Source organism: Balaenoptera borealis (assembly GCF_965194805.1).
Source record: "Balaenoptera borealis genome assembly, chromosome: 2".
Taxonomy (NCBI): domain Eukaryota; kingdom Metazoa; phylum Chordata; class Mammalia; order Artiodactyla; family Balaenopteridae; genus Balaenoptera; species Balaenoptera borealis.
The window spans coordinates 42,152,773-42,173,238 of NC_138867.1; the positions used below are offsets into that span (position 1 = coordinate 42,152,773).

The 20,466-nt window shown below is 38.1% G+C and overlaps 1 protein-coding gene across 5 annotated transcripts in view; it reads left to right on the plus strand.

Annotated features, from left to right (window-relative positions):
• Window positions 1–20,466, plus strand: part of ITGA1 (integrin subunit alpha 1) — a 231,151-nt gene that overhangs the window by 36,119 nt on the left and 174,566 nt on the right. For 3 of the 5 annotated variants that reach the window (XR_014241839.1, XM_082382199.1, XM_082382198.1), the window contains exon 1: window positions 625–13,309. Coding sequence is in view for 4 of the 5 variants with exons in the window: in XM_082382199.1 (XP_082238325.1) it covers window positions 13,249–13,309 (61 nt within the window). In the remaining variant the exon portion in view is untranslated. Of the gene's footprint in view, window positions 1–624; window positions 13,310–20,466 lie in introns of those variants that run through there. The other 2 variants (XM_082382196.1, XM_082382197.1) reach the window with 1 other exon arrangement.

Here is a 20,466-nt window from a genome sequence, read left to right on the forward strand (position 1 = left end):
CCTAAAAAAAGAATTCCCTTACTTATTAGCAGTCATTCCTGATTCTTTTCTCCCTCCAGCCCCTGGAAACCACTTTCTTTCTTTACGGATTTGTCTATTCTGGACATTTCATATAAATGGAATCACACAATATGTGGCGTTTTGTGTCTGGCTTCTTTCACTTAGCATGTTTTCAAGGTTCACCCATGCTGAAGCATTTATTAGTACTTTATTCCTTTTTATGGCTGAGCAATATCATAATATTTATCCACATTTTATTTATCCATTAATCAACGCATGGACATTTGGGTTGTTACCACTGTTTGGTTATTCTGAATAATGTTACTATGAACATTTGTGTATAAGTTTTTGTGTGGATATATCTTTTCAATTCTCTTGGGTATTCTTAAACTGGCTGCACCACTTTGCAATCTATTGAGAGAGTTAATTTTTCCACATTCTTTTTTTTTTTTTTAATTTATTTATTTAGTTATTTATTTTTGGCGGTTTTGGGTCTTCGTTTCTGTGAGAGGGCTTTCTCTAGTTGCGGCGAGCAGGGGCCACTCTTCATCGCGGTGCGCCGGCCTCTCACTATCGCAGCCTCTCTTATTGGGAGCACAGGCTCCCGACGCGCAGGCTCAGTAGTTGTGGCTCACGGGCCCAGTTGCTCCGCGGCATGTGGGATCTTCCCAGACCAGGGCTCGAACCCGTGTCCCCTGCATTGGCAGGCAGACTCTCAACCACTGTGCCACCAGGGAAGCCCAATTTTTCCACATTCTTGCCAACACTTCTTATTGTCATAGCCATCTTAGTGGGTGTGAAGTACTATCTCACTGTGGTTTTGATTTGAATTTCCCAATAACTAATGATGCTTAGCATCTTTTCATGTGCTTATTGGTTATGTTTATCTCTTCTTTATACCAATGTGTATTTATAGCCTTTGTCCATTTTTAAATTGGGTTATTTGTGGTTTTTTTTAATTGTTGAGTTGTAAGAATTCTTTATGTATTCTGGGTACTAGACTCTTATCAGATTTATGATTTTCAAATATTTTCTCCCATCATGTAGGTTGTCTTTTTACATTCTTGATGGTGTCATTTGAAGCACTAAAGTTTTATGTTTTAATAAAGTCCAACTTATCTATTTTTTCTTTTATTACTTATGCTATTGGTGTTGTATCTAAGAAACCTTTGCCTAATTCAAGGTCATGAAGATTTGCTACTATATTTCTAAGAAGTGTTTTATAGTTTTAGCTCTTACATTTAGGTTTCTGACACATTTTGAGTTAATTTTTGTGTATGGTGTAAGGAAACTTCCTTCATTCCCCCATGACTGTCTCCTGTTTCGTTAAATAGATATTTTTATAATATACCATGGTAATTCCCTTGTTATTTCTCTTACATATTTTTTAGTTATTTTCTTCATGTTATACGGGGATTACAATCAACATCTTAACTTAAAACAATCTAGTTGGGATTAATTTCAATAGTATACAAAAACTTTGCTCCAATATAGCTCCATTCCCTCTCTTCTTTTGTACTACAATTGTTATACAAATTACATCTTATTAATTGTAAGCTCATCAACACAGTTTTTATAATTATTGTTCTACTTTTAAATATGATAAAAGAAACGAAACAAAATGCATTTGTATTCTCTTTCACAGTTACAAATGTAATTACCTTTACTGGTGTTCTTTATTTCTTCAGGTGAATTTGAGTTACTGTCTAGTGTCTTCATGTAAAATGAAGGACTCCTTTAGTGTTTCTTGTAGGGCAGGTCTGCTAGCAATAACTCATCTCAATATTTCTGTATTAGGGAATATCTAAATTTCTCTATCTTTTTTGAAGGATAGTTTTGCTGGACATGGTTAATAGCCTTTTTCTTGCAGAAATTTGAAAATGTCATCCTACTCTATTCTGGCCTTCATGATTTCTGAAAAGAAGTAAGTAATCTTATTAAGAATCCCTTGTATATGATGAATACAGTAAGTCCCCTACATATGAACCTTCAAGTTGTGAACTTTCAAAGATGTAAACGTGCATTTGCATGTCCAATCACGTAAGTTAGTTCAGGTGTCTGGCGTACATTGTCACGTGAGTGCATCCTCTACAAGTGGTTGTGTACTTTACTGTACAGTACTGTATAGAGTACAGTAATACAGTATCTTTATTTCAAGCCCAGGATGTCCAGAAGCAAGCATAAAAGCTGTGGTGATGTAGTTGGTACTACTTAAGAAGCACCAGGCAATAATGATGGAAACAAAAGTGAAAATAATTGAGAGAGTGGAGCGAGGCAAAAAGATGGTAGACATCGCTCTTCCTTATAACAGGAATCGTGCAACCATTGGCACGACTCTAAAGAACAAGGACAAGATCATGGAACATGTGAAGCCTGCTATGCGGATGCCGTTGACAATAACATCAAAGAAGCGTGGAAAAGTGATGGAGGAGATGGAGGAACTTCTCAGTGTGTGGATGCAGGATCAGCATCAGCGTTGAGTCCCGCTCAGCTTAACGCTGATTCAAGAGAAAGCTAAAAGCCTTTATGAAGATGTGAAGAAGAAGCACAGCAAAGAATCAGAGGACTCATCTTTTAATGCCAGCCATGGCTGGTTTCACCGGTTCAAGGCCAGAACCCTGAACCTTCACAATGAAAAAGTTAGTGGTGAGGCAGCGAGTGCAGATACACTATCAGCCTGGGAATTTCCTGAAACACTTTGAGAAATTATTGATGAAGGCGTGTATTTACCCAAGCAGTTTTTAATGTGGATGAGACAGGACTGTACTAGAAGAGGATGCCAGACTGAAGTTACATCAGTAAGGAGGAAGAGTTGATGTCAGGCTATAAAGCAGCAAAGGATAGGCTAACTCTGTTGTTTGGTGGCAATGCTTCCAGCGATATGAAGCTGAAGCCTCTCTTAGTTTATCATTCAGAGAACCCAAGAGCCCTTAAAAACACAGCCAAGGGCTCTCTTCCTGTTGTGTGGAAGATTAACCCCAAAGCCTGGGTTACATGGGCCATTTTCCAGGACTGGTTTTTCCACCACTTTATCCAGGAGATAGAGAAATATTGCTTGGAAAAGGACGTCCCATTCAACATTCTTCTGCTGCTCGACAATGCTCTGGGCCACCCCCCATTCATGGACGACTTTCATCCCAACGTCAAAGCAGTGCATCTGCCACTGAATACTGTGTCGCTCATCCAACCTATATACCAGGGAGTTATAGGGACTTTCAAGAAATGTTACTTATGTCACACTTTTCGTCAGGCAGTAAAGGCGAGTGATGAATCAGGAACCTTGTGACAATTTTGAAAGGACTATTACACCTACAAGGACATAAAAAACATTGACTTTGCTTGGCGTGAGGTTACGGCCGTCACCATTAATGGGTTTGGAAGAACATTTGCCTGCAGTTTGTTCATGATTTTTGTGGATTTGAGAAGGTGGATGAGGAGTCCAAAGAGGTCTTCAGCAACTTAGTGACCCTCAGTGAGAAGCTGGAGCTAGATCTGCAAAAGGATGACATCATTGAACTCCTTGCTGCACAACACAAGGAGCTTATTAATGAAGACCTGATGGAATTGGAAGCCCAGAGAAAGGACAAAGAGAGACAAGAGGAAGAAGAAGTAACTGAAGAACCAAAGAGATTCACAACACAGGAAATGGCAAGGGGATTTTCTTAATTTGAGGAGGCACTGCTAGTTTTTGAGGCACAGGACCTGAACGTAGAACAGTACACGAAGGTTACAGCAGTCATTCAGAATGCAATCCAATGCTACCGTGTCATCTATGACAAGAAAAAAAGAGCTACTACCCAGATATCACTGGATTGTTTTTTCAAGAGGGCAGATAGAATTGAATCCAGCAAGAAATCAGAATCTGGGCCATTAATGTCAGGTGTGAGTGAAATTGCAGCTTGCTCTCCATCTCCTATTGCTGATGATCCTTCAGCTCTGCCATCTCCCACCTCCTCTCCCTCCTCCAGTCAGTAACTCTTCTTGTCTGTTCAGTTGATGCCAACCCCTGTATGTCAGCTGTTGTACCGTACTACTGTACTTTTCAAGGTACGGTACTGTAAGATTAAAAGTGTTTTCTTTATCTTTTGTGTTTATTATATATTATGTTTGAAAAGTATTATAAACCTATTACAGTACAGTACTATGTAGCCAATTGTGTTAGTTGGGTACCTTGGCTAACTTTGTTAGACTTACGAACACACTCTCAGAATGGAACTCGTTCGTATGTAGGGGACTTACTGTACTTTTATCTTACTGCTTTCTTTATTCTTTTTCTTTGGCATTGAACAGTTTGACTATGATGAATCAAGGTGTAGACCTCTTTGGATTTTTTCCTAGTTTGACTCATCAAGCTTTTTGAATATAAATATTAATATTTTTCACCAAATGTTGAAAGTTTTCAGGCATTATTTCTTCAAATATGCTCTCTGGCCTTTCTTCTTGCTCTCCTCCTTCTGGGACTTCCATCATGAGTATGTTGGCACACTTGATGGTGTCCCACAGGTCTCTGAGGCTCTATTTATTTTTCTTTATTTTATATTTGTTGTTATTGTTCTGTTCCTCAGACTGGATAATCTCTTTAAGTTCACTGATTCTTTCTTCCACCAGTTCAAATCTGCTATTGAGCCCTTTTACTGAATGTTTTATTTCAGCTATTGTATTTTTCAATTTCATAATTCCTAATGTTTAATAATACCTATCCTTTATTGATCCTCTATATTTAATGAGACATCATTCTCATACTTTCATTTAATTCTTTAGACACGGTTTCTTTGATTCTTTGAATACATTTTATAGCTGATTTAAAGGTTTTTTTCTAGTAAGTCCAACATTTAGGATTCCTAAGGGATGGTTTCTATCGTTGCTTTTTTCCTGTGTTTATGTGTCATTTTTGGTTGAAACTGGATATTTAAAATATTATAATATGGCGGTTCTGCAAACTACCTCACTTTCTAGGGTCTGTTGTTATTGTTGCTACTGCTGCTGTTGCTGCTACTGCTGCTGTGTGTATTTGCTGAGTGATTTTCCTAGACTAATTCTGTAAAGTCTTTGTTTTTTATGGCTACTGAAGTCTCTGGTTGGTTAGCTTAATAGTCACTTAATGATTAAATACAGATTTCTGTTTAATACCTTGAAACATCAAGTCTCCCAGCCTTTGCTGAAGGGCTCTCTCTGCATGTTAGGGTGCATCTTCAATGCTCCACTGGGCAGTTTACAATTCTGCCTTAGCCTTTACTTCCTGACTGCAGAGATTCAAGGTCAGCCCGAGGTGAGAGATTAGAGTCTTCTCAGGTGTTTCTGGAGCATACAAGTAGACCTGCACAAGCACATGTCCTATATTCTCAGAAATACGTAGAACTTTTTCAAAGTTCTCTATGAACATCTTATTCTCTAGTTTTTTCTTTTGCATTTTCATCAGCCTCTTGTTAGCCCTGACTGGTATTGCTGCTTTAAGCCACCGTTGTGTGAAACAATGGCTAATGATTTTTTTTTTAACAAATGCGTTTGGAATAGGTTTACTTTCACAGAGCTAGCTCTGAATCAAGGCAAATAAAGACAAATCTTGAGAATGGAACTTTTCAGGAAATTGCCATTCAGGTCAAATAGTAATGATTCTCTTGGGTTAGGGATTTGGGGGAGGTCCAAACCTGTTCTGCCACATACAGTGGCTGCTAGACTGCCAATTTTCAGTTACTCTAGTTGTGAGGCCATTTGCTTTCAGGATACCACAGAGCTGGGAGGAAGGGGATGGAAATAGGGAAAATTAACATGCCACAGAGTTTGCCAGTTTTTTAAGGTTGTTTTTCCTAATTAAAAAAAAAAAATTGAAACTCTTTGTTTAATTCCAGAGTGCGGAACAAGTTGATTTTGACAATTTTTGCCCAAGTTCTCATGGTCTTTATGGAGGAGCAGAATTTTTGAGATACTTACTCTATAATTCCAGAAATACTTCTCCCTTCTTGTTTGTTTTAATATTGCACAAGCATGCCTATTACTATAGTTCACACAAAATGAGTTTTTCATTAAGACATTTTCATGGAATAAAAATACCATTTTTACTCAGAAGAGTTAACTTTGGTCACCACAAAGTAGAAAATTCTGATTCACTTTCCGTAACTTCTAGTGTTATAAAATACAACAATCTCAAAACTAAGTATTATGGAGATGATAAGGAAAATCTAAATATTGTTACTCTAGGTAGATTGAATTTATATCAAAAGATCTTATTCTATTTGTATTTGTATGTTTTTGGCAGGGTGGTTATTGTAAAAATGAGTTATAAGATCGTAAGAGATTAACATTCTTTGTAGTCGTTCTAGGCCCTGTCCGCCACCTCAGGATCCACCAATTTCTCTGCATTCTTATATCCTTTACAACTCTTTTTTCATCCAAGGAGTTCAACAACTTTCTGTAGATCTTATGAAAGGAAAACTCATTCTTTTCGTCATATATTCTTCCTTTTTTTTTTTTCTCAGCAAGCATTAAATTTAAAAAAATTTAAAAAGTCATTCCCAGGAAAAAATAAAAGAGAAGAAAACACTGAATTACTTCTCTGTATATTAGGGGTTTGAGAGAGAAATTTAGTCTCATAAAAATAGTTTCCTCATTTCAGTGACTATGGAATTCTTCCCTGCAATATACACATATAATTGTTTAATTAACCTTATCATTTCTTTTCTAGCCTTACTAATACACTTAATATTACAATTACTTGTCCTATTACTTTTTATGGCTCAGACACATTTAGCCATAAGTCCATAGTAGGTATTTTAAACTCTTCTCTTGTGCATTTGTAGCACACTTGGACCAAAATGAAAGAAAAATCAGGGCAGATCCTGGTATTTATGGCCTTAGTTTTGAATTTTCTAAGCCTTCTGGTTCCAACCTTGCTCCACAATGCTTCTGTCTTCATTGCCTACTCACACTTGGCTGTTCCTTCTTGCTTTACCCTGGCAACTTTAGTGGCTTTTAACTCAAAATCTCTGGCTCCATCCTCTTGGCTGCCCACAGTTTCCTTTCCTGGAGGGGGATCAACTAGTCATGGCTATCTTTCATGAAAAGCCCCACACCTCCTCTTTCAGGGCAGGGCCTTTAAAAGCAGTCCTCACCCCACAGAACAAAGACTTGGATGATTAGGAGTTCATGGCTGCCTTCATTCCATTGATCTACTTTGGGACCAAAAAGATTAAAATGGCCAATATTGGTAGTATATCTTTACTAATATTTAAATACCTATTATATGGTGTCCGACTGGAGTATTTAAAATTTCTTTTAGGCATCATGATAAGTGGCTTCATTTTCATCTTCTTCAAACTTTAAAAGAACCACCGAATATTATTCTTCTAGGCTATCCATGTTGTTTTGTCAGACAAATGTCCAGTCTTCCACCTTTATCCTAGTAGTGCACGTAATTGTATTTATTGATAATAAATAATAATAAATTTCCTTAAGGAAGGCACTGCATAAAAATTTAGGGGATAAAAGTTTCACAGTGTGCTTCATGGCTTTAATATATTTCATCTCCTCTAATATATTTCAAAATTAGATCAAATGAAGCCACTTCAGGAAACAAATAAGAGAAGAAAATAAAAATAGAGTAAAAAACATGTTTGAATATGTCACTCAGAACTATGAAAATATTCTATGCTTATAAGAATTCCAAATTCCTTGGCATCCTTCCAAGATTCTTGCACATTTGGTCACAACTTCACTTGCCTTTCCTAACTTCTATTCCATTCTATTCATCCATTTCATGCTGCCTGTGTCTAGAACGCCCGTTACCCTTCTTCCATCTATGAAACCTTTGCCCACTTCCTGCAAGGCTAAATTCCAGTGCCACCATCTCTTTGAAATTGTCTTTTTCTTCCTGTTGACTTTACCCTCTATTCTAGGGTTCATCAGATGCAATTAGAAATATCTTTCTATGCATATATTTAGGTAGCTTGTGAATTTTCTTGAGGGTAGGGCCACACAATTCAACATCTCTGAATCTGCAGGACCCAGAAGACTTCCTGCTGCACAGAAATAGTTCCATAAATGTTGGAATGAATGAATTACATGAGGGCAGATGTTTGCAGGCAATAAAAATGACTAACTGACTGTCTTGATATAGATTATAGTCTAGTAAAGCAGATGAAAAATAGCCACATAATTTGTAAAATAATTTATTTATTTTTTCAGAGCCAAATAATAGACGTTCTTTCTCTTGATGTATTTATTTTTATACATACATATCTAGTGACCCAGTCCTACTATAAGAAATACCTATCTTCCCGGTTTGATTACTAACTAATCATTTACTTGCTATAATCCTGGGATATTAGAGTCCATCTATGATTTAACTTTTTAGAAATTGGCTAAAGGAAAATATTTAAATCAAGTTGCTCAAATAATTCTAGAATTGCCTAATATCTTAAAATATAATTAACTCATATTTCAAATTAAGGGATCCAGCAACACAGCTAAAATGTTACTGCTCCTGAGTACTGGTTATTCTGAGTCAGAGAGTGCCACAAAGTGAATATTCTTGTCAGGGCACCACCCTGGCGCTCCCTCCCGCACTGTAGTCCTACTGTCTCACTCATGTTGAAGTCTGCCAAGAAGTTTTAGAGAAGTTTACTACAGTGTTAAGATCTGTCCCTCACCAGGATTCTGAAGTCAGACTTTTTTCATAAGTACCCATTGCCCAAACGTCTTTGGACCAGGTTTCTGGCACAGACTTGTCCAGGAAATAGAGCGGGAGGAAGACCTATTTTATATTTTAAGTGAAAAAACATTCACACAAGAACATTACACAATAACAACAAAAAAGATTGGTTGGTGATGAAGTTCAAGCCCCACATCATTGTCGTCATACATACGACTTTATTTTGGCCAGAGAAGAAGCAATCATGGGTTCTTAAGTTGAAGTAGCAACAACTAATGTGGTAATTTCACAAGACTGCTTAATTTAACAGGCTTAAAATGAAACACATCAATGTTAGAATTGAGAACAAAACTGCTTATTTTCTGTTCCTACCTACAAGTGAAAGAAATTAATGGACAGCAGATTTTCAGTAGAAAAACAACTGTTCTACCCATTTTTGCCTCTGCAGAACATAGCCCTGGAGTCCGATACATAGCAGGAACTCAAAAATTATTGAACTAGATTGAGCTGCCCACATGGGTTAGCACCGTGAGTTAGTATCACTGTCTTGGAGTGCATTACCCTGAATACATACATAGTAAATTTTAAAATCTGAATCATCATGAAATCTTTGTAAAAACAGAAGCAGCTCTAGACAATACCACCTACCCCAGAATCCTCAGAGTCAGAATGAAAGCACACTTTGAGGATACCTTAAAATGTATTTGAGACCTCACATTTAACTTTTCAAAACACATCATTTTGTATTTTTCTTATAAAAATGTTATTTTAACATACAATAGTTTAAAAATTATTTATTATTGAGTAAAAGTGACACCACCCTCCTACCCAGATGGGGATATCTTATTTATGCTGTGGCCTTGAGAATCCATGATTGTACTACCAAAGAACCCTGGCTTACACCAGAAGCAGAACTCTAGACTCTCTTTTATTCCCAACCCCTTAATGAAATTTTTCTTCTCTTGTTAAAAAAATAATAAGAATAATCTTTTGACAGCGAGCTAATTTGAAAAGCAAATCCTTGCTAATGTCATAAGAGGTTCTGATGTCTTAACGTATACCCATTTTATAGGGGTATCTTCAAGATAATTTCCTAATCCAAAGTAAATATTCTAAAGGTGAGGAGTCTAGAAACAATAATAGGAATTGATGGAAATGTTTATAGCCAACCACTAAAGTTCCCTTTCTGATGCCCATCCAGTTACATCACTTCCTATAGAGCCCACCACACAGAGGCCCCACCCTATGTTTCCACTGTCAATCTAATACTAATTCTCCTACTACTGGGAAGAATGATTCATTTCTACTAAGCATTTACTGTACTTTAATCTAGGCACTGTGCTAAATGCTTTGTAGGCTTCTCTCATTTAATCTTCACAACAATCTTCAGAGAAAGGCAATATTTTCATCCTCATTTTCCTTCTGAGAAAACTGAGGCTTAGAGACACTAGATAATTCTTCCCGAATCACACAGCTACCACATGGTGGTTCCAGGACTTGAATCCATGCAGTCTAACTCCAGAACCTACCATAATCTTTCTCATTATATTAGATTAGCTCCAAGGAGAATACTTTGGAATGAAGTATCTGTTTCTCTTTTTGAGATTATTGGTCAGTAACCCCAATTACTTTTGCCTCATTTCATAGACTCTACTTTCCAAATTCTTAATCAGTTCAGCCTCTAACCTCTCTGTACTTTTTTCACCCATATTTCCAAACTCTAAAAGAGATCTGATCAGATTAGGTCTCACTTAAAATAGAAAAGTATACAGTATAAAGTCTAGAGCTTAGCATTGGCCATCAAGTGACCTCATTTAATTACTAGTTTGTGACCACAGCTTTTATCTTCTCTAAGTCTCAGTTCACTCAATGGCATGTCTTTCTGTTAGTCAGGATAAAACTGGTTAAGAAAATAGGTTTCCTGACACTGATTTGTGTTTAGATTTATTGAAATTCAGAAAATGAACACTTATTCTAAATTTACTTCTCCAGCAATACTTTCCTACATCTGCATTGATTTGACATGAAGAAGATCAATAAATATAGCCATAAGATTCATAACACATATGAAAATTAACTTCAACCATAGCACTGGTTATCACCATTAGTTTGTAAATCTTAGAGGAGATTTTAAAAATATTTACATTCAAAGTATTTATTAACCCTCCCAAAGAAAGGTAAAGTTCCCAGTAACTACAGCCTTGATTATAAGTATGTTTTAATCCTACTTTATTTCAATAAGATATAATTTTACAATTTCTCTTTTCATTTTTTATAATTCAATATATTGCAATTTTCTATAATTCCATATACATGCATACATGTGTATATATGTGTACATATATGTATATGCACACATAGACACACACACATACACACATATATATATACTATTATCTGTTTTTGAAAACTCTGAGCAATTTGGAGATATATTTTTAGGAAAATATTATGATTTTTTAATGTCTGAGCATAAGTCAATTAATCAGAATTTACTGATTATTGTGCAAAGCCCTTTGGGTCATACTGAGAAGCATAAGACATAAGTGAAACTACAGACAGAGAGGTGAGATATACACCGGAAAGGCATTCTGTGGCAGAGCTTTCCCAGAAAGGGGAGCAGCAGGAAGCAGGTTGATGATATCAAGTTAATGAAGATGGGAGAGACTGGAAAGCCAAACTGGGGTAGTGAGAGCACTGAATGCAGGCAAAGGAGCCCAAGTAAAGCCAAGTGGGACGGAACAGTGGCCCAACACAAGGCAATTTTTCTAGAGACTTATTTCTGCAATTTTGAAGATAGGACTAAGAAATGAAAATATGAGAGCTGGAAACAGGGGGAAACAGGGTTTTTAATATACTTACTAAGTAGTGAATCACTTCAAATTCATAAATTAGAACAACAATTCTTTGGCAGATAGGTCCTTTCCTGAGATTTGATGGCCTTCAACCTTTCACCTCTGCCCACCCTACTTCTGATCTTCATTAAACTTTTAAAATTTTGTCTTCTCCAACTTTTAGTCCCTGCAATCTTCTACTTGGCAATCTATTCAATCATCCTTGTGGTTTTTCTCTCTGCCCTTCCCTTGGATTCTCTGTACTGTGTCACCTGTACTGTGTTCCAGGCAATGAGTCCTCCTTTGGGTGGCACTCTTGTCCTGCCTAGCCCTAGACCTGCTAGACAGAAACTTTCAGTTAGTAATTAGTTGAATTGAACTGAATTGAATCGAATGGAGTTGCATAGAATTGAGTCCCTCCACCACCTGTAAACACAAATCCACTCATCCACTCCTTCCCCTTCTTTGAAATTCTCAAAACCACTAAAACACAGCTGATTTAAAAATAGCAAGTATTCGGTGAAGCTAACATGTAGATGTGGCTCTTGACTCAAAGGATGTACAACTCACCAGACAAGGGAAGCATTGCAAACTCCTAAGTGGCCTGGGTCTCCCAGGGAGGGGGGTCCAAGCCCCAGCGTTCTGACGGGCCAACTTACCTTCCCAATTCTCAGTTCCCTAGAGTAGTGGGAGCGAGGAAGGAGGGAATAACATGCAACCGACTTAACGCACTCTTACTTATAAAAGTCTGTAGCAACAAGAAATAAAACAGTGCCCTAAATTCTTTATTAGATTCAACTTCCAGTGTACAAACATCCTAATTCAGATTAAACAAAATTGCCCACACACATTCCATTTCTAACGAGACTGTTTTCCTCCCTTCCTTCCCCTCCCGCTTCCCTCTTGCATTTCTTTCTTTCGTGTTTTCCCCCAGTCTTGGTTCTCCTTTCCCCCAGCTTATCACAGTCTTCCCAAAGAAAAGCCTCCCTGTGACCACGAATCGCCATAAAGGAAGGAAACCCTCCATAAGTGAAAGCCAAGCCCTCAGCGGGGCGTGTCGGGGTGGATGCCCCCACCCACTTTTAGTGTGAGACGGCTGGACAGCGAAGTTCAAGTGTCTACAGGAGAGGCACGGGGGTTACCAGATCTGCTCTCCTGCATAGACGGACCGATCCCTTCTGCGCAATCGGACCCCAGGAAAGCAGCCTCCCCTTAAGGGCCTAGGAGCCCGGCACTGTGAAAGTGCCCTCCGTGCCCAGACCCGGGGAGAAGTGAGGGGTGCGAAGGCGGAGCCACTGGGCTGGAGCCACCCTCCCGAAGGTCCGGCCCTCGGCCGCGTCCCTACTACCTTAGGGAGTTGGCGCGGGGAGCGGAATCACCCTCTCAATGAAAGGCAGATGTCCCTTTAAGGTTTGCTTCGCAGCTCGTGGACTTTAGCCTAAACAAGGACCCGCGAAGCTGGCTTTATTTGTCCATGTCTCGGACAGAGCCTGGGAGGCTGCCAGTGGGATTTCAGAGCCCGAGAGTGCGAACGGCGGGGAGATGTGGCAATCCCTCTGGGATGCGAGAAGCGTGAAGCGAACTTAGAGGGGCTGGTCGAAAACACAGGAAATCGCTGTGCTGCTCCCAGGCGCCGGGGCCAACGGGGCTAGCGACTGAGACCCACGGCGGCGGGCGGAGTGGCCCAGAGCAACGCGGCTCCAGCGCGTGGTTTCGTCGAGTCCTTCCCTCCGATCCAGCGCGTCCCAGGGCGCTGCGGCCGCTCCAACTATGGCCCCCCGGCGCCGCGCCAGCCCAGGGGTCGCTGTCGCCTGCTGCTGGCTCCTCACCGGTGAGTGACCCTGCTTATCTCTGAGCATCTCCTGCGCTCGAGACTCGAGACTATGGGCTTAAAGTGGGGAGGGAGGCATGCAGAGCTTCGGCCCGGAGGGGAGAATGGAGCGCGGATCCACTTTCCGGCGCTCCAGGTAGTCTGGGCAGGTTGGAGTACAGAAAGCAGTTTCTGCGTTTGGGTTTTGTTATGAATTACTTTTGATGTCGTTTCAAAACCTTCCACCCCAATGTTAGGCGGGAGCGGAGCTGAAAACTTTACAAGGTGGAACTGACTTTTCAAATTAAAGTTGTTTTGACAATATACGTGGTATTTTAGGACTTTGCTGATAGCTTCTACCTTCCTTTTCTTTTCTTTTTTTTTTTTTTTTTGAGGGCGGTAACTATCGGGCACCTGATTTATATGCAAAGTTCCTACCCTCAGGTTGCTCAAGAGTGGGTATTATTCATTTTCTTGCTGTCAAGTACTCAAGATATTTTCTGCTACAAAACGAGGAAAGGGAAGAATGCAAGGTAAAGTTGCCTCTTGTCTCGAAATGATGTTTCTGTGTTAACACCCAGGAGAAGGAACCTATTGAAATTGAGGAAGGAATAGTGAATTTACTTTGTAAATATCACACAGCCGACTAAATTTTTAAATGCAAAATATAGTATTGTTACTTGTGCATAAATAGTTATCTTTCAGGAGAGACTTAAACACAGTGGAGATGCAAAGTTACGTTCAATTTAGAAAACAGGTTGAATCGTAGCATTTTCTAAGATTTTCCAAATGATTAACCCGTGGTCAGATCTTTTTTACCAGTTACTGACTGAGAGGGAAAAGTTGCAAGGGTGAAAGAAAGAGAAGGCAGATAGGGTGAAGCTTTGTGTGAAAAGGGCCAATAATCCAAACAGTGGCAACTTCTGAACCACTTTACAGTGAATGGTTGACCTTATCAGCCACTGTCACTACCCTTTACATGTGTTTGACCTATGACTCCTCTCCAGCTCAAATTTTTTGGAGGTTGTTTGCATTTTTTTCTTGTTGTTGTGCAAAATATGAATGGTTTACTAACTACTCAAGTTGTACTTTTTTCATTTTACTAAATAAGCAGTCACTAATGCAGAAATGATCAAACGAGGTCTGCATATCCTCTAAAAAGACAAGAATGAAACTTGAAAAAACAGAAACAAATTATAATTTCTTATACATATATATATATATATTTTAAATTCAACTACTTTATTTCCCCATGCCTAAAACAGCCACAAGTTGTATACTGTGGGTTTTCTGCAATTGTTGGGGGTAATAAACCTTGCTAAATCCAAGAAGGAACTTAAAGGAAAATAATGCATACACGTTTCTAAATTACATTTAATTCTCTTTTGTGTGTGTATATATGTATTATATCTATATCTATACACATATTTATTCAATCATATTGAAATTTAGAGTTTAAAGTTATTATCTCAGAATCAACAGGTTCCTTATATGTGCTATATTTATGCCCATTTCACAACACAATAAGGATCTGAAATTTGACTTCTTCCTTTCCTTTGTTGGTTACCCTGTCAGTCATCATGTTGTCAGCTTCCTAACAAACTTCTCATCAATTCATGGAGTCCACAGCTAATCTGGGGTCTTATCACCATACCCACCCTTGCACAGTACTGCAGAACTCATCATCTTGTCTTCATTCTGAACTTAACCTCTAATTCATCTTCCTAATACATAATTTTCATCATACCTTAGTCTTTAGTCAAAAACCTTTGGTGGTTCTTTGTTGTCTTTCAGATAAAATCCAAAATTCTCAACTGACCTTTCAGGGTCTGCCCTAATCCCTGTCTCCTACTATGCCTCTATCAGTTTCCTATTGCTGTTGTAACAAATTGCCACAGATTTACGGGCTTAAAACAAGACAAATTTACTATCTTACAGTTATGTGGGTCAGAAGCCTCACTAGGCTAAAATCAAGATGCAAGCAGGACTGCATTTCTTCTGGAGGCTCTAGGGGAGAATCCATTTCCATGCCTTTTCCAGATTCTAGAGGCAACCTGCATTCCTTGGCATGCAGCTCCACGTTTCATCTTCAAAGCCAGCAAAGTAGCATCTTCAAATCTTTTCCTGTGACTCTGCTTCAACATCACATCGCCTTCTCTGACTCTGACCTTATTTCCTTCCTCCTATTAAAATCCTGATTACTTTGGGCTCACCTGAATAATCCAGGATAATCTCCCCATATCAAGATTCTTAATATAATCATATCTGCCAAATCCCTTTTGCCATATAAGGTAATATATTTGCAGGTCCAGGGATTAGGAAATGAAGATATTTGAGAGACCACTGTTCTGCCTACCAAAGCCTCTGAACATAAACTGCCCATGATAGCCAGTCCCATTTCCTTATTTCCCCCTAATCCTCATGCTCATCTTACTACTGCGCACGGAATCTTGTTTTCTGCATCTAGAAGAGCACTCCACCCTTCTTTCTTACCACCCCCTGCCATCTAAGCAAACTCTCCCCAGTCTTCAAAGCTGGGTTTACATCCCAACAACCACCTACCCAATAAACCATCCCAGTAAACTTCCCATTATATTTAGAACCCCCTTGTATTAGCTTTTTCCAACATTTAAAGATGATTCATCAAGAAAGATGCCCTTCTCTAAGTCCAAACAAAGTCTTTATTGTTATTTTTTTTAAGCTTTTTTTTTAAATTAATTTTATTTTATTTATTTTTGGTTGTGTTGGGTCTTTGTTGCTGTGTACGGGCTTTCTCTAGTTGCGGTGAGCGGGGGCTACTCTTCGCTGCGGTGCACAGGCTTCTCATTGCGGTGGCTTCTCTTGTCACGGAGCACGGGCTTTAGGTGTGTGGGCTTCAGTAGTTGTGGCTCGCGGGCTCAGTAGTTGTGGCTCACAGGCTCTAGAGCGCAGGCTCAGTTGTTGTGGTGCACGGGCTTAGTTGCTCTACAGCATGTGGGATCTTCCCGGACCAGGGCTCGAACCTGTGTCCCCTGCATTGGCAGGTGGATTATTAACCACTGCGCCACCAGGGAAGCCCTTTATTGTTATTTTATATATGTCAAAGTCCCAGCAAAAAAACTAGTGGCATATATAAAGGATTTAACTAAAAAAAATTAAATCAAGGGACTGCTGGCAGAAGCATATAAAGGAACTGACAAAAGATGGCTGGAGCACGTAGAATGAGCAATAGTAGAAAGAAAGTACCTGAAGCAACATCAGAAGAAAAGCCATTGCCGTTCTTAGGCCTGAGAAGGCAGCAGTGTCAGCTTGACTGTGAACTGTGGCTATGGGAGGGGGACCACTGGACAGGAGCTGTGGCCATAAGAAGAATACAGCTAGTGCCAAAGTTGAAGCACAGCAGGGAGAAAGCAAGGGAAAGGAATACCCCTGCTTTTCCTTCTACCCCCTAATGCCTTGCCTGGCCATCCCATTGGCCATGTCCAAATGGCAGAATTCAAACTCCCAGGGAACAAGGGTCAAGACAAACAATAACAGAGAAAAACTAGCACAACTTATTGCTGAAAGGCACATATTTTCTGAGAATGTATTAGATAAGAGGCCCTGTGCCAAGAACTTTGCACATATTACATTTTAATCTCAAAAAAGGGAAAAGTCTGGAACTATTATCCATATTTTAGAGATGAACAAACCAAAATACTAAGAGCCTAATTTGACCAAAGTCTCCCAATTAATAAACCGCAAAGCCTGTACTCAATTCAGATCTCTCATGCTCTGAAATAATATACAAGGCTGTCTAAATGTAAGTCCATTTCTCTCTTGCTCAGCCCTCTAAATGTTAAATCCAAGCATAATTGTCTAAAAGACTTTGATAAGGATCTAATTAATGGTGAAGTGAGTCTGTTATTTCCATGACTTTTAGGTATATAGTGAAATTAGATGATGTCTTTCCCTACATTAATTGTAACTCAAATAAGACTACTATCTCTGGTTATTAAGAATACAAATATAGAATTATCCCTAATTGAGTTATATATCTTTCCTCCCTAGAAACATTTTAGTTAGCCTGAAAGCAGGAGTCTTCTTTTGTGACATTTTTCACAGGCAAGATTTCCTATTCTAAAAGAAGTGAGCTAATGGCTGGATATGGAAGGAAGTCAGCCACTTACCCATAACAAAGAAATGACCTCCAATGACACACAATGGAAGACAGTGAAAATATTTAAGTCATTACAATGTCTGTAAAGGCAGCAATAAATTCATAGGACTTTTGTTTGTTTGTTTAATAAATAGGCAGTGACAGTAGCAATAAAATATATATGCCAAACTAGTTTGCCTATTTTTCTTCTCTGCTGTCATGATGCTATTTTGATGCATGAGCTCTTGGACCACAACTTATAACTGTGGATCTTACTTCCTTAGATGGATGTTCCTCTACCTGTGTTCCAGCACCTCAACCCAACAAACTTCCCACTAGATGTAGAACTTGCTGAATTTTAATATGCCCCTTAAGTATTTTATAAAATAAAGGAGCTCATGTTTTAAATATATTCAGAAAACTAGGCATCAAAATGCTATTCTTTACCTACACTGCTCTTCTGTGGTATGAAATACAAAATAGTGTATCTGAATTCATGTTAGGAAATTGAGATGAAAGATATTTGGAACTGTTGTCACAATGCTAAAGTCAGAATACGCTGCCTATTCAGAGTGGTCTGTGACTGGAGAATTGTATTCGCTCTCGAAGCAAGTACAGTAGAGTATCAACAGATGTAAATGAGCTGAATATATTCTCATCCTCATGATTATTGAGCTTCTTTCAGCTCCTCTGTTGTGCCAGCTCCTCTGAAGTCTCCAGGCTTTTGCATAAGCAGTTACACTGCTACTGATCCTCAAGTCCCCATATGAATGTGATTTCCAAGAACCCACTGGAGTAGACTGGACCCCCTCCCCCAGAGACTTGTATGCCCTTAGCACTTTTGCTTCTATAATACACCACATATTAAAATTAAACATCTAATTGTCTGTTTTCCCAGCTCGCTGTATGCTCTGTGAGGACAGGGTCTTTGTTTATTATCTCTACCATCTTAGAAAAATAGTCACTTGAAAATTTGTTATTGAACAAGTCACAAAAGACTAGACTACAGACAAACTCATAATAATACTTAAGGGGTCAGGTTGTCTCTTTTAATTATATCCCCACCTACCTATTTCCATCTACCCATATTTATATCTAACTGAATGGAAGACACCATCAATTGAATGATACACCGTTATTTTATGCACTATTAAGAAAGAAAAGTACTGCCAATCCAATTATAATTGCTAAATGGTTAGATGCCTCCAAGTTTCAAGAGATGTTGAAATGTGGGAAAATATACATCTGAAAATTATAATAAATAACATGCAGTATACCTACATGCAATTTTCTATCACATTTCTTTGTACTTTTAAAACATGCATCATAAGATTTCAGACACACTCCTTCTAGGTACAAAGATGTGAACATTGTCCCCCTTCTCAGTTCTCTTCCAGAGCCAAATCTGTATCTAATTCAGGGGATAATTGCTCCTCTGGCACCAGCAACCTCACCAGATTCCAAGAGCAGAGCTTCCTCTGAATACTCTCCCTTTAAAAAGGAAGCTTCAGGAGGAGAAAGGTGACAATAAAGTAATAAAAAAATGTTTCAGGTCATAGGATCAATAATGCTAGTTTTGGCAAGCTCTAACATCTCTAATATTCTATCATATTGGTGGTTAGAGCTAGGGCCATGTATATTTGAAGGGACCTAATTTTGATCTAACGTCTTCTATAACTTAAAAGGAAGATGAAAAAGTCAACTAAATCTTAAAAGGAGATTACAGTATAAGTACTGGTTAGTATTAAGAATTCATTTTATGTGCAAAAGCATTAATATTGTTTTATCCAAATGTAGAGCTCTATAAACAAATTAAATGAGAAATCTGATTTGAAAAATCATTATAATTCAAATATTAAAAGGAGTGAAGACATATGCTGTTTTCTATGAACTATCTGAGATCTGCTGAAATAAATGTAAATTCTTAAATTTAAATAGGACACTCAAATCAATCATATTAGAACCTCAGATGATTAAGATGAATGGTCTGCATATTTTATTATAAATCCTATACTATTAATACAAATTACAATGTACTTTCAAAATTTTCTTATTAACTATATACTTTTAGTTTGCCAAGTACTACAGTTTGAAAATGCATGGGTATTGACCAGTTCCTAAAATTACATATTTTATTGCAATATTTTTAATAAAATGATCCTGTACTGTATAGAGATTCATACAAACAGGAACACCCACACACACACACTTTTGTTGATAAAATTATTTATTTGGTAGGAGCTTTGTATTGTTCTGTGACGATTGCAAGTAAGTATTTTTAATCACAGGAACTTAGATAGTAAGTGAGTACAGCAAGTTCCTTATAAAAAAAAAAAAAAAACCTTTCCCTTTTCCCTTTCACCATTTTGCCTGAATTAGCTGAATAATCCTCCCTGTTGACCACTAACTTTGCCTGTGGAGGTCACATAGGCATCTTTGTACAATCTAAGGTTAGCACATTCTCTCTAAATAAACTATTGCTATTATCACTAGATATTTATAATCAGAGTGCTGACTAAACCAAGTATAATAAAACTAACTGTCATTTCCAAACCAAGTATAATTTTCCAAACCAAGTATAATAAAACTAATTGTCATCATACATTATTTTGAACATTTTAAGACCTTTTCCTCGTTAAGATGTGTTTAAAAATTAATCATTTTCTTATCTATGCATGGATTATCTCAAAAAACTGAAATAGGTTTACAGAAACTTACTTTAAGAGTAATCTTCTTTTTAAATTGTTAGTAACATTATAAAACAGAATGTGACTTCTTAATTTTAAGATATCAGTGATAGACAAATCAAAAACTCTGAATTAAAGGAGAAATAAAGCTTGTAAAGCCATGTCTTGGAAGCCTTGAATGCCAGGGAATTTGGATTTTAATTAATAGGGAATGAGAACCCCAAATAACTCAAAAGTGTAACGACTGATCTAGAAAGACTAAGTTATAACACAAAGTCTAGGAGAAAAACACCTGATCATTCAACAACAAGCTCAAGTTACTAAAAAGAAAATTCTGTTACAGACGTTTCAGATTAAATAATAATTCTGTGAAA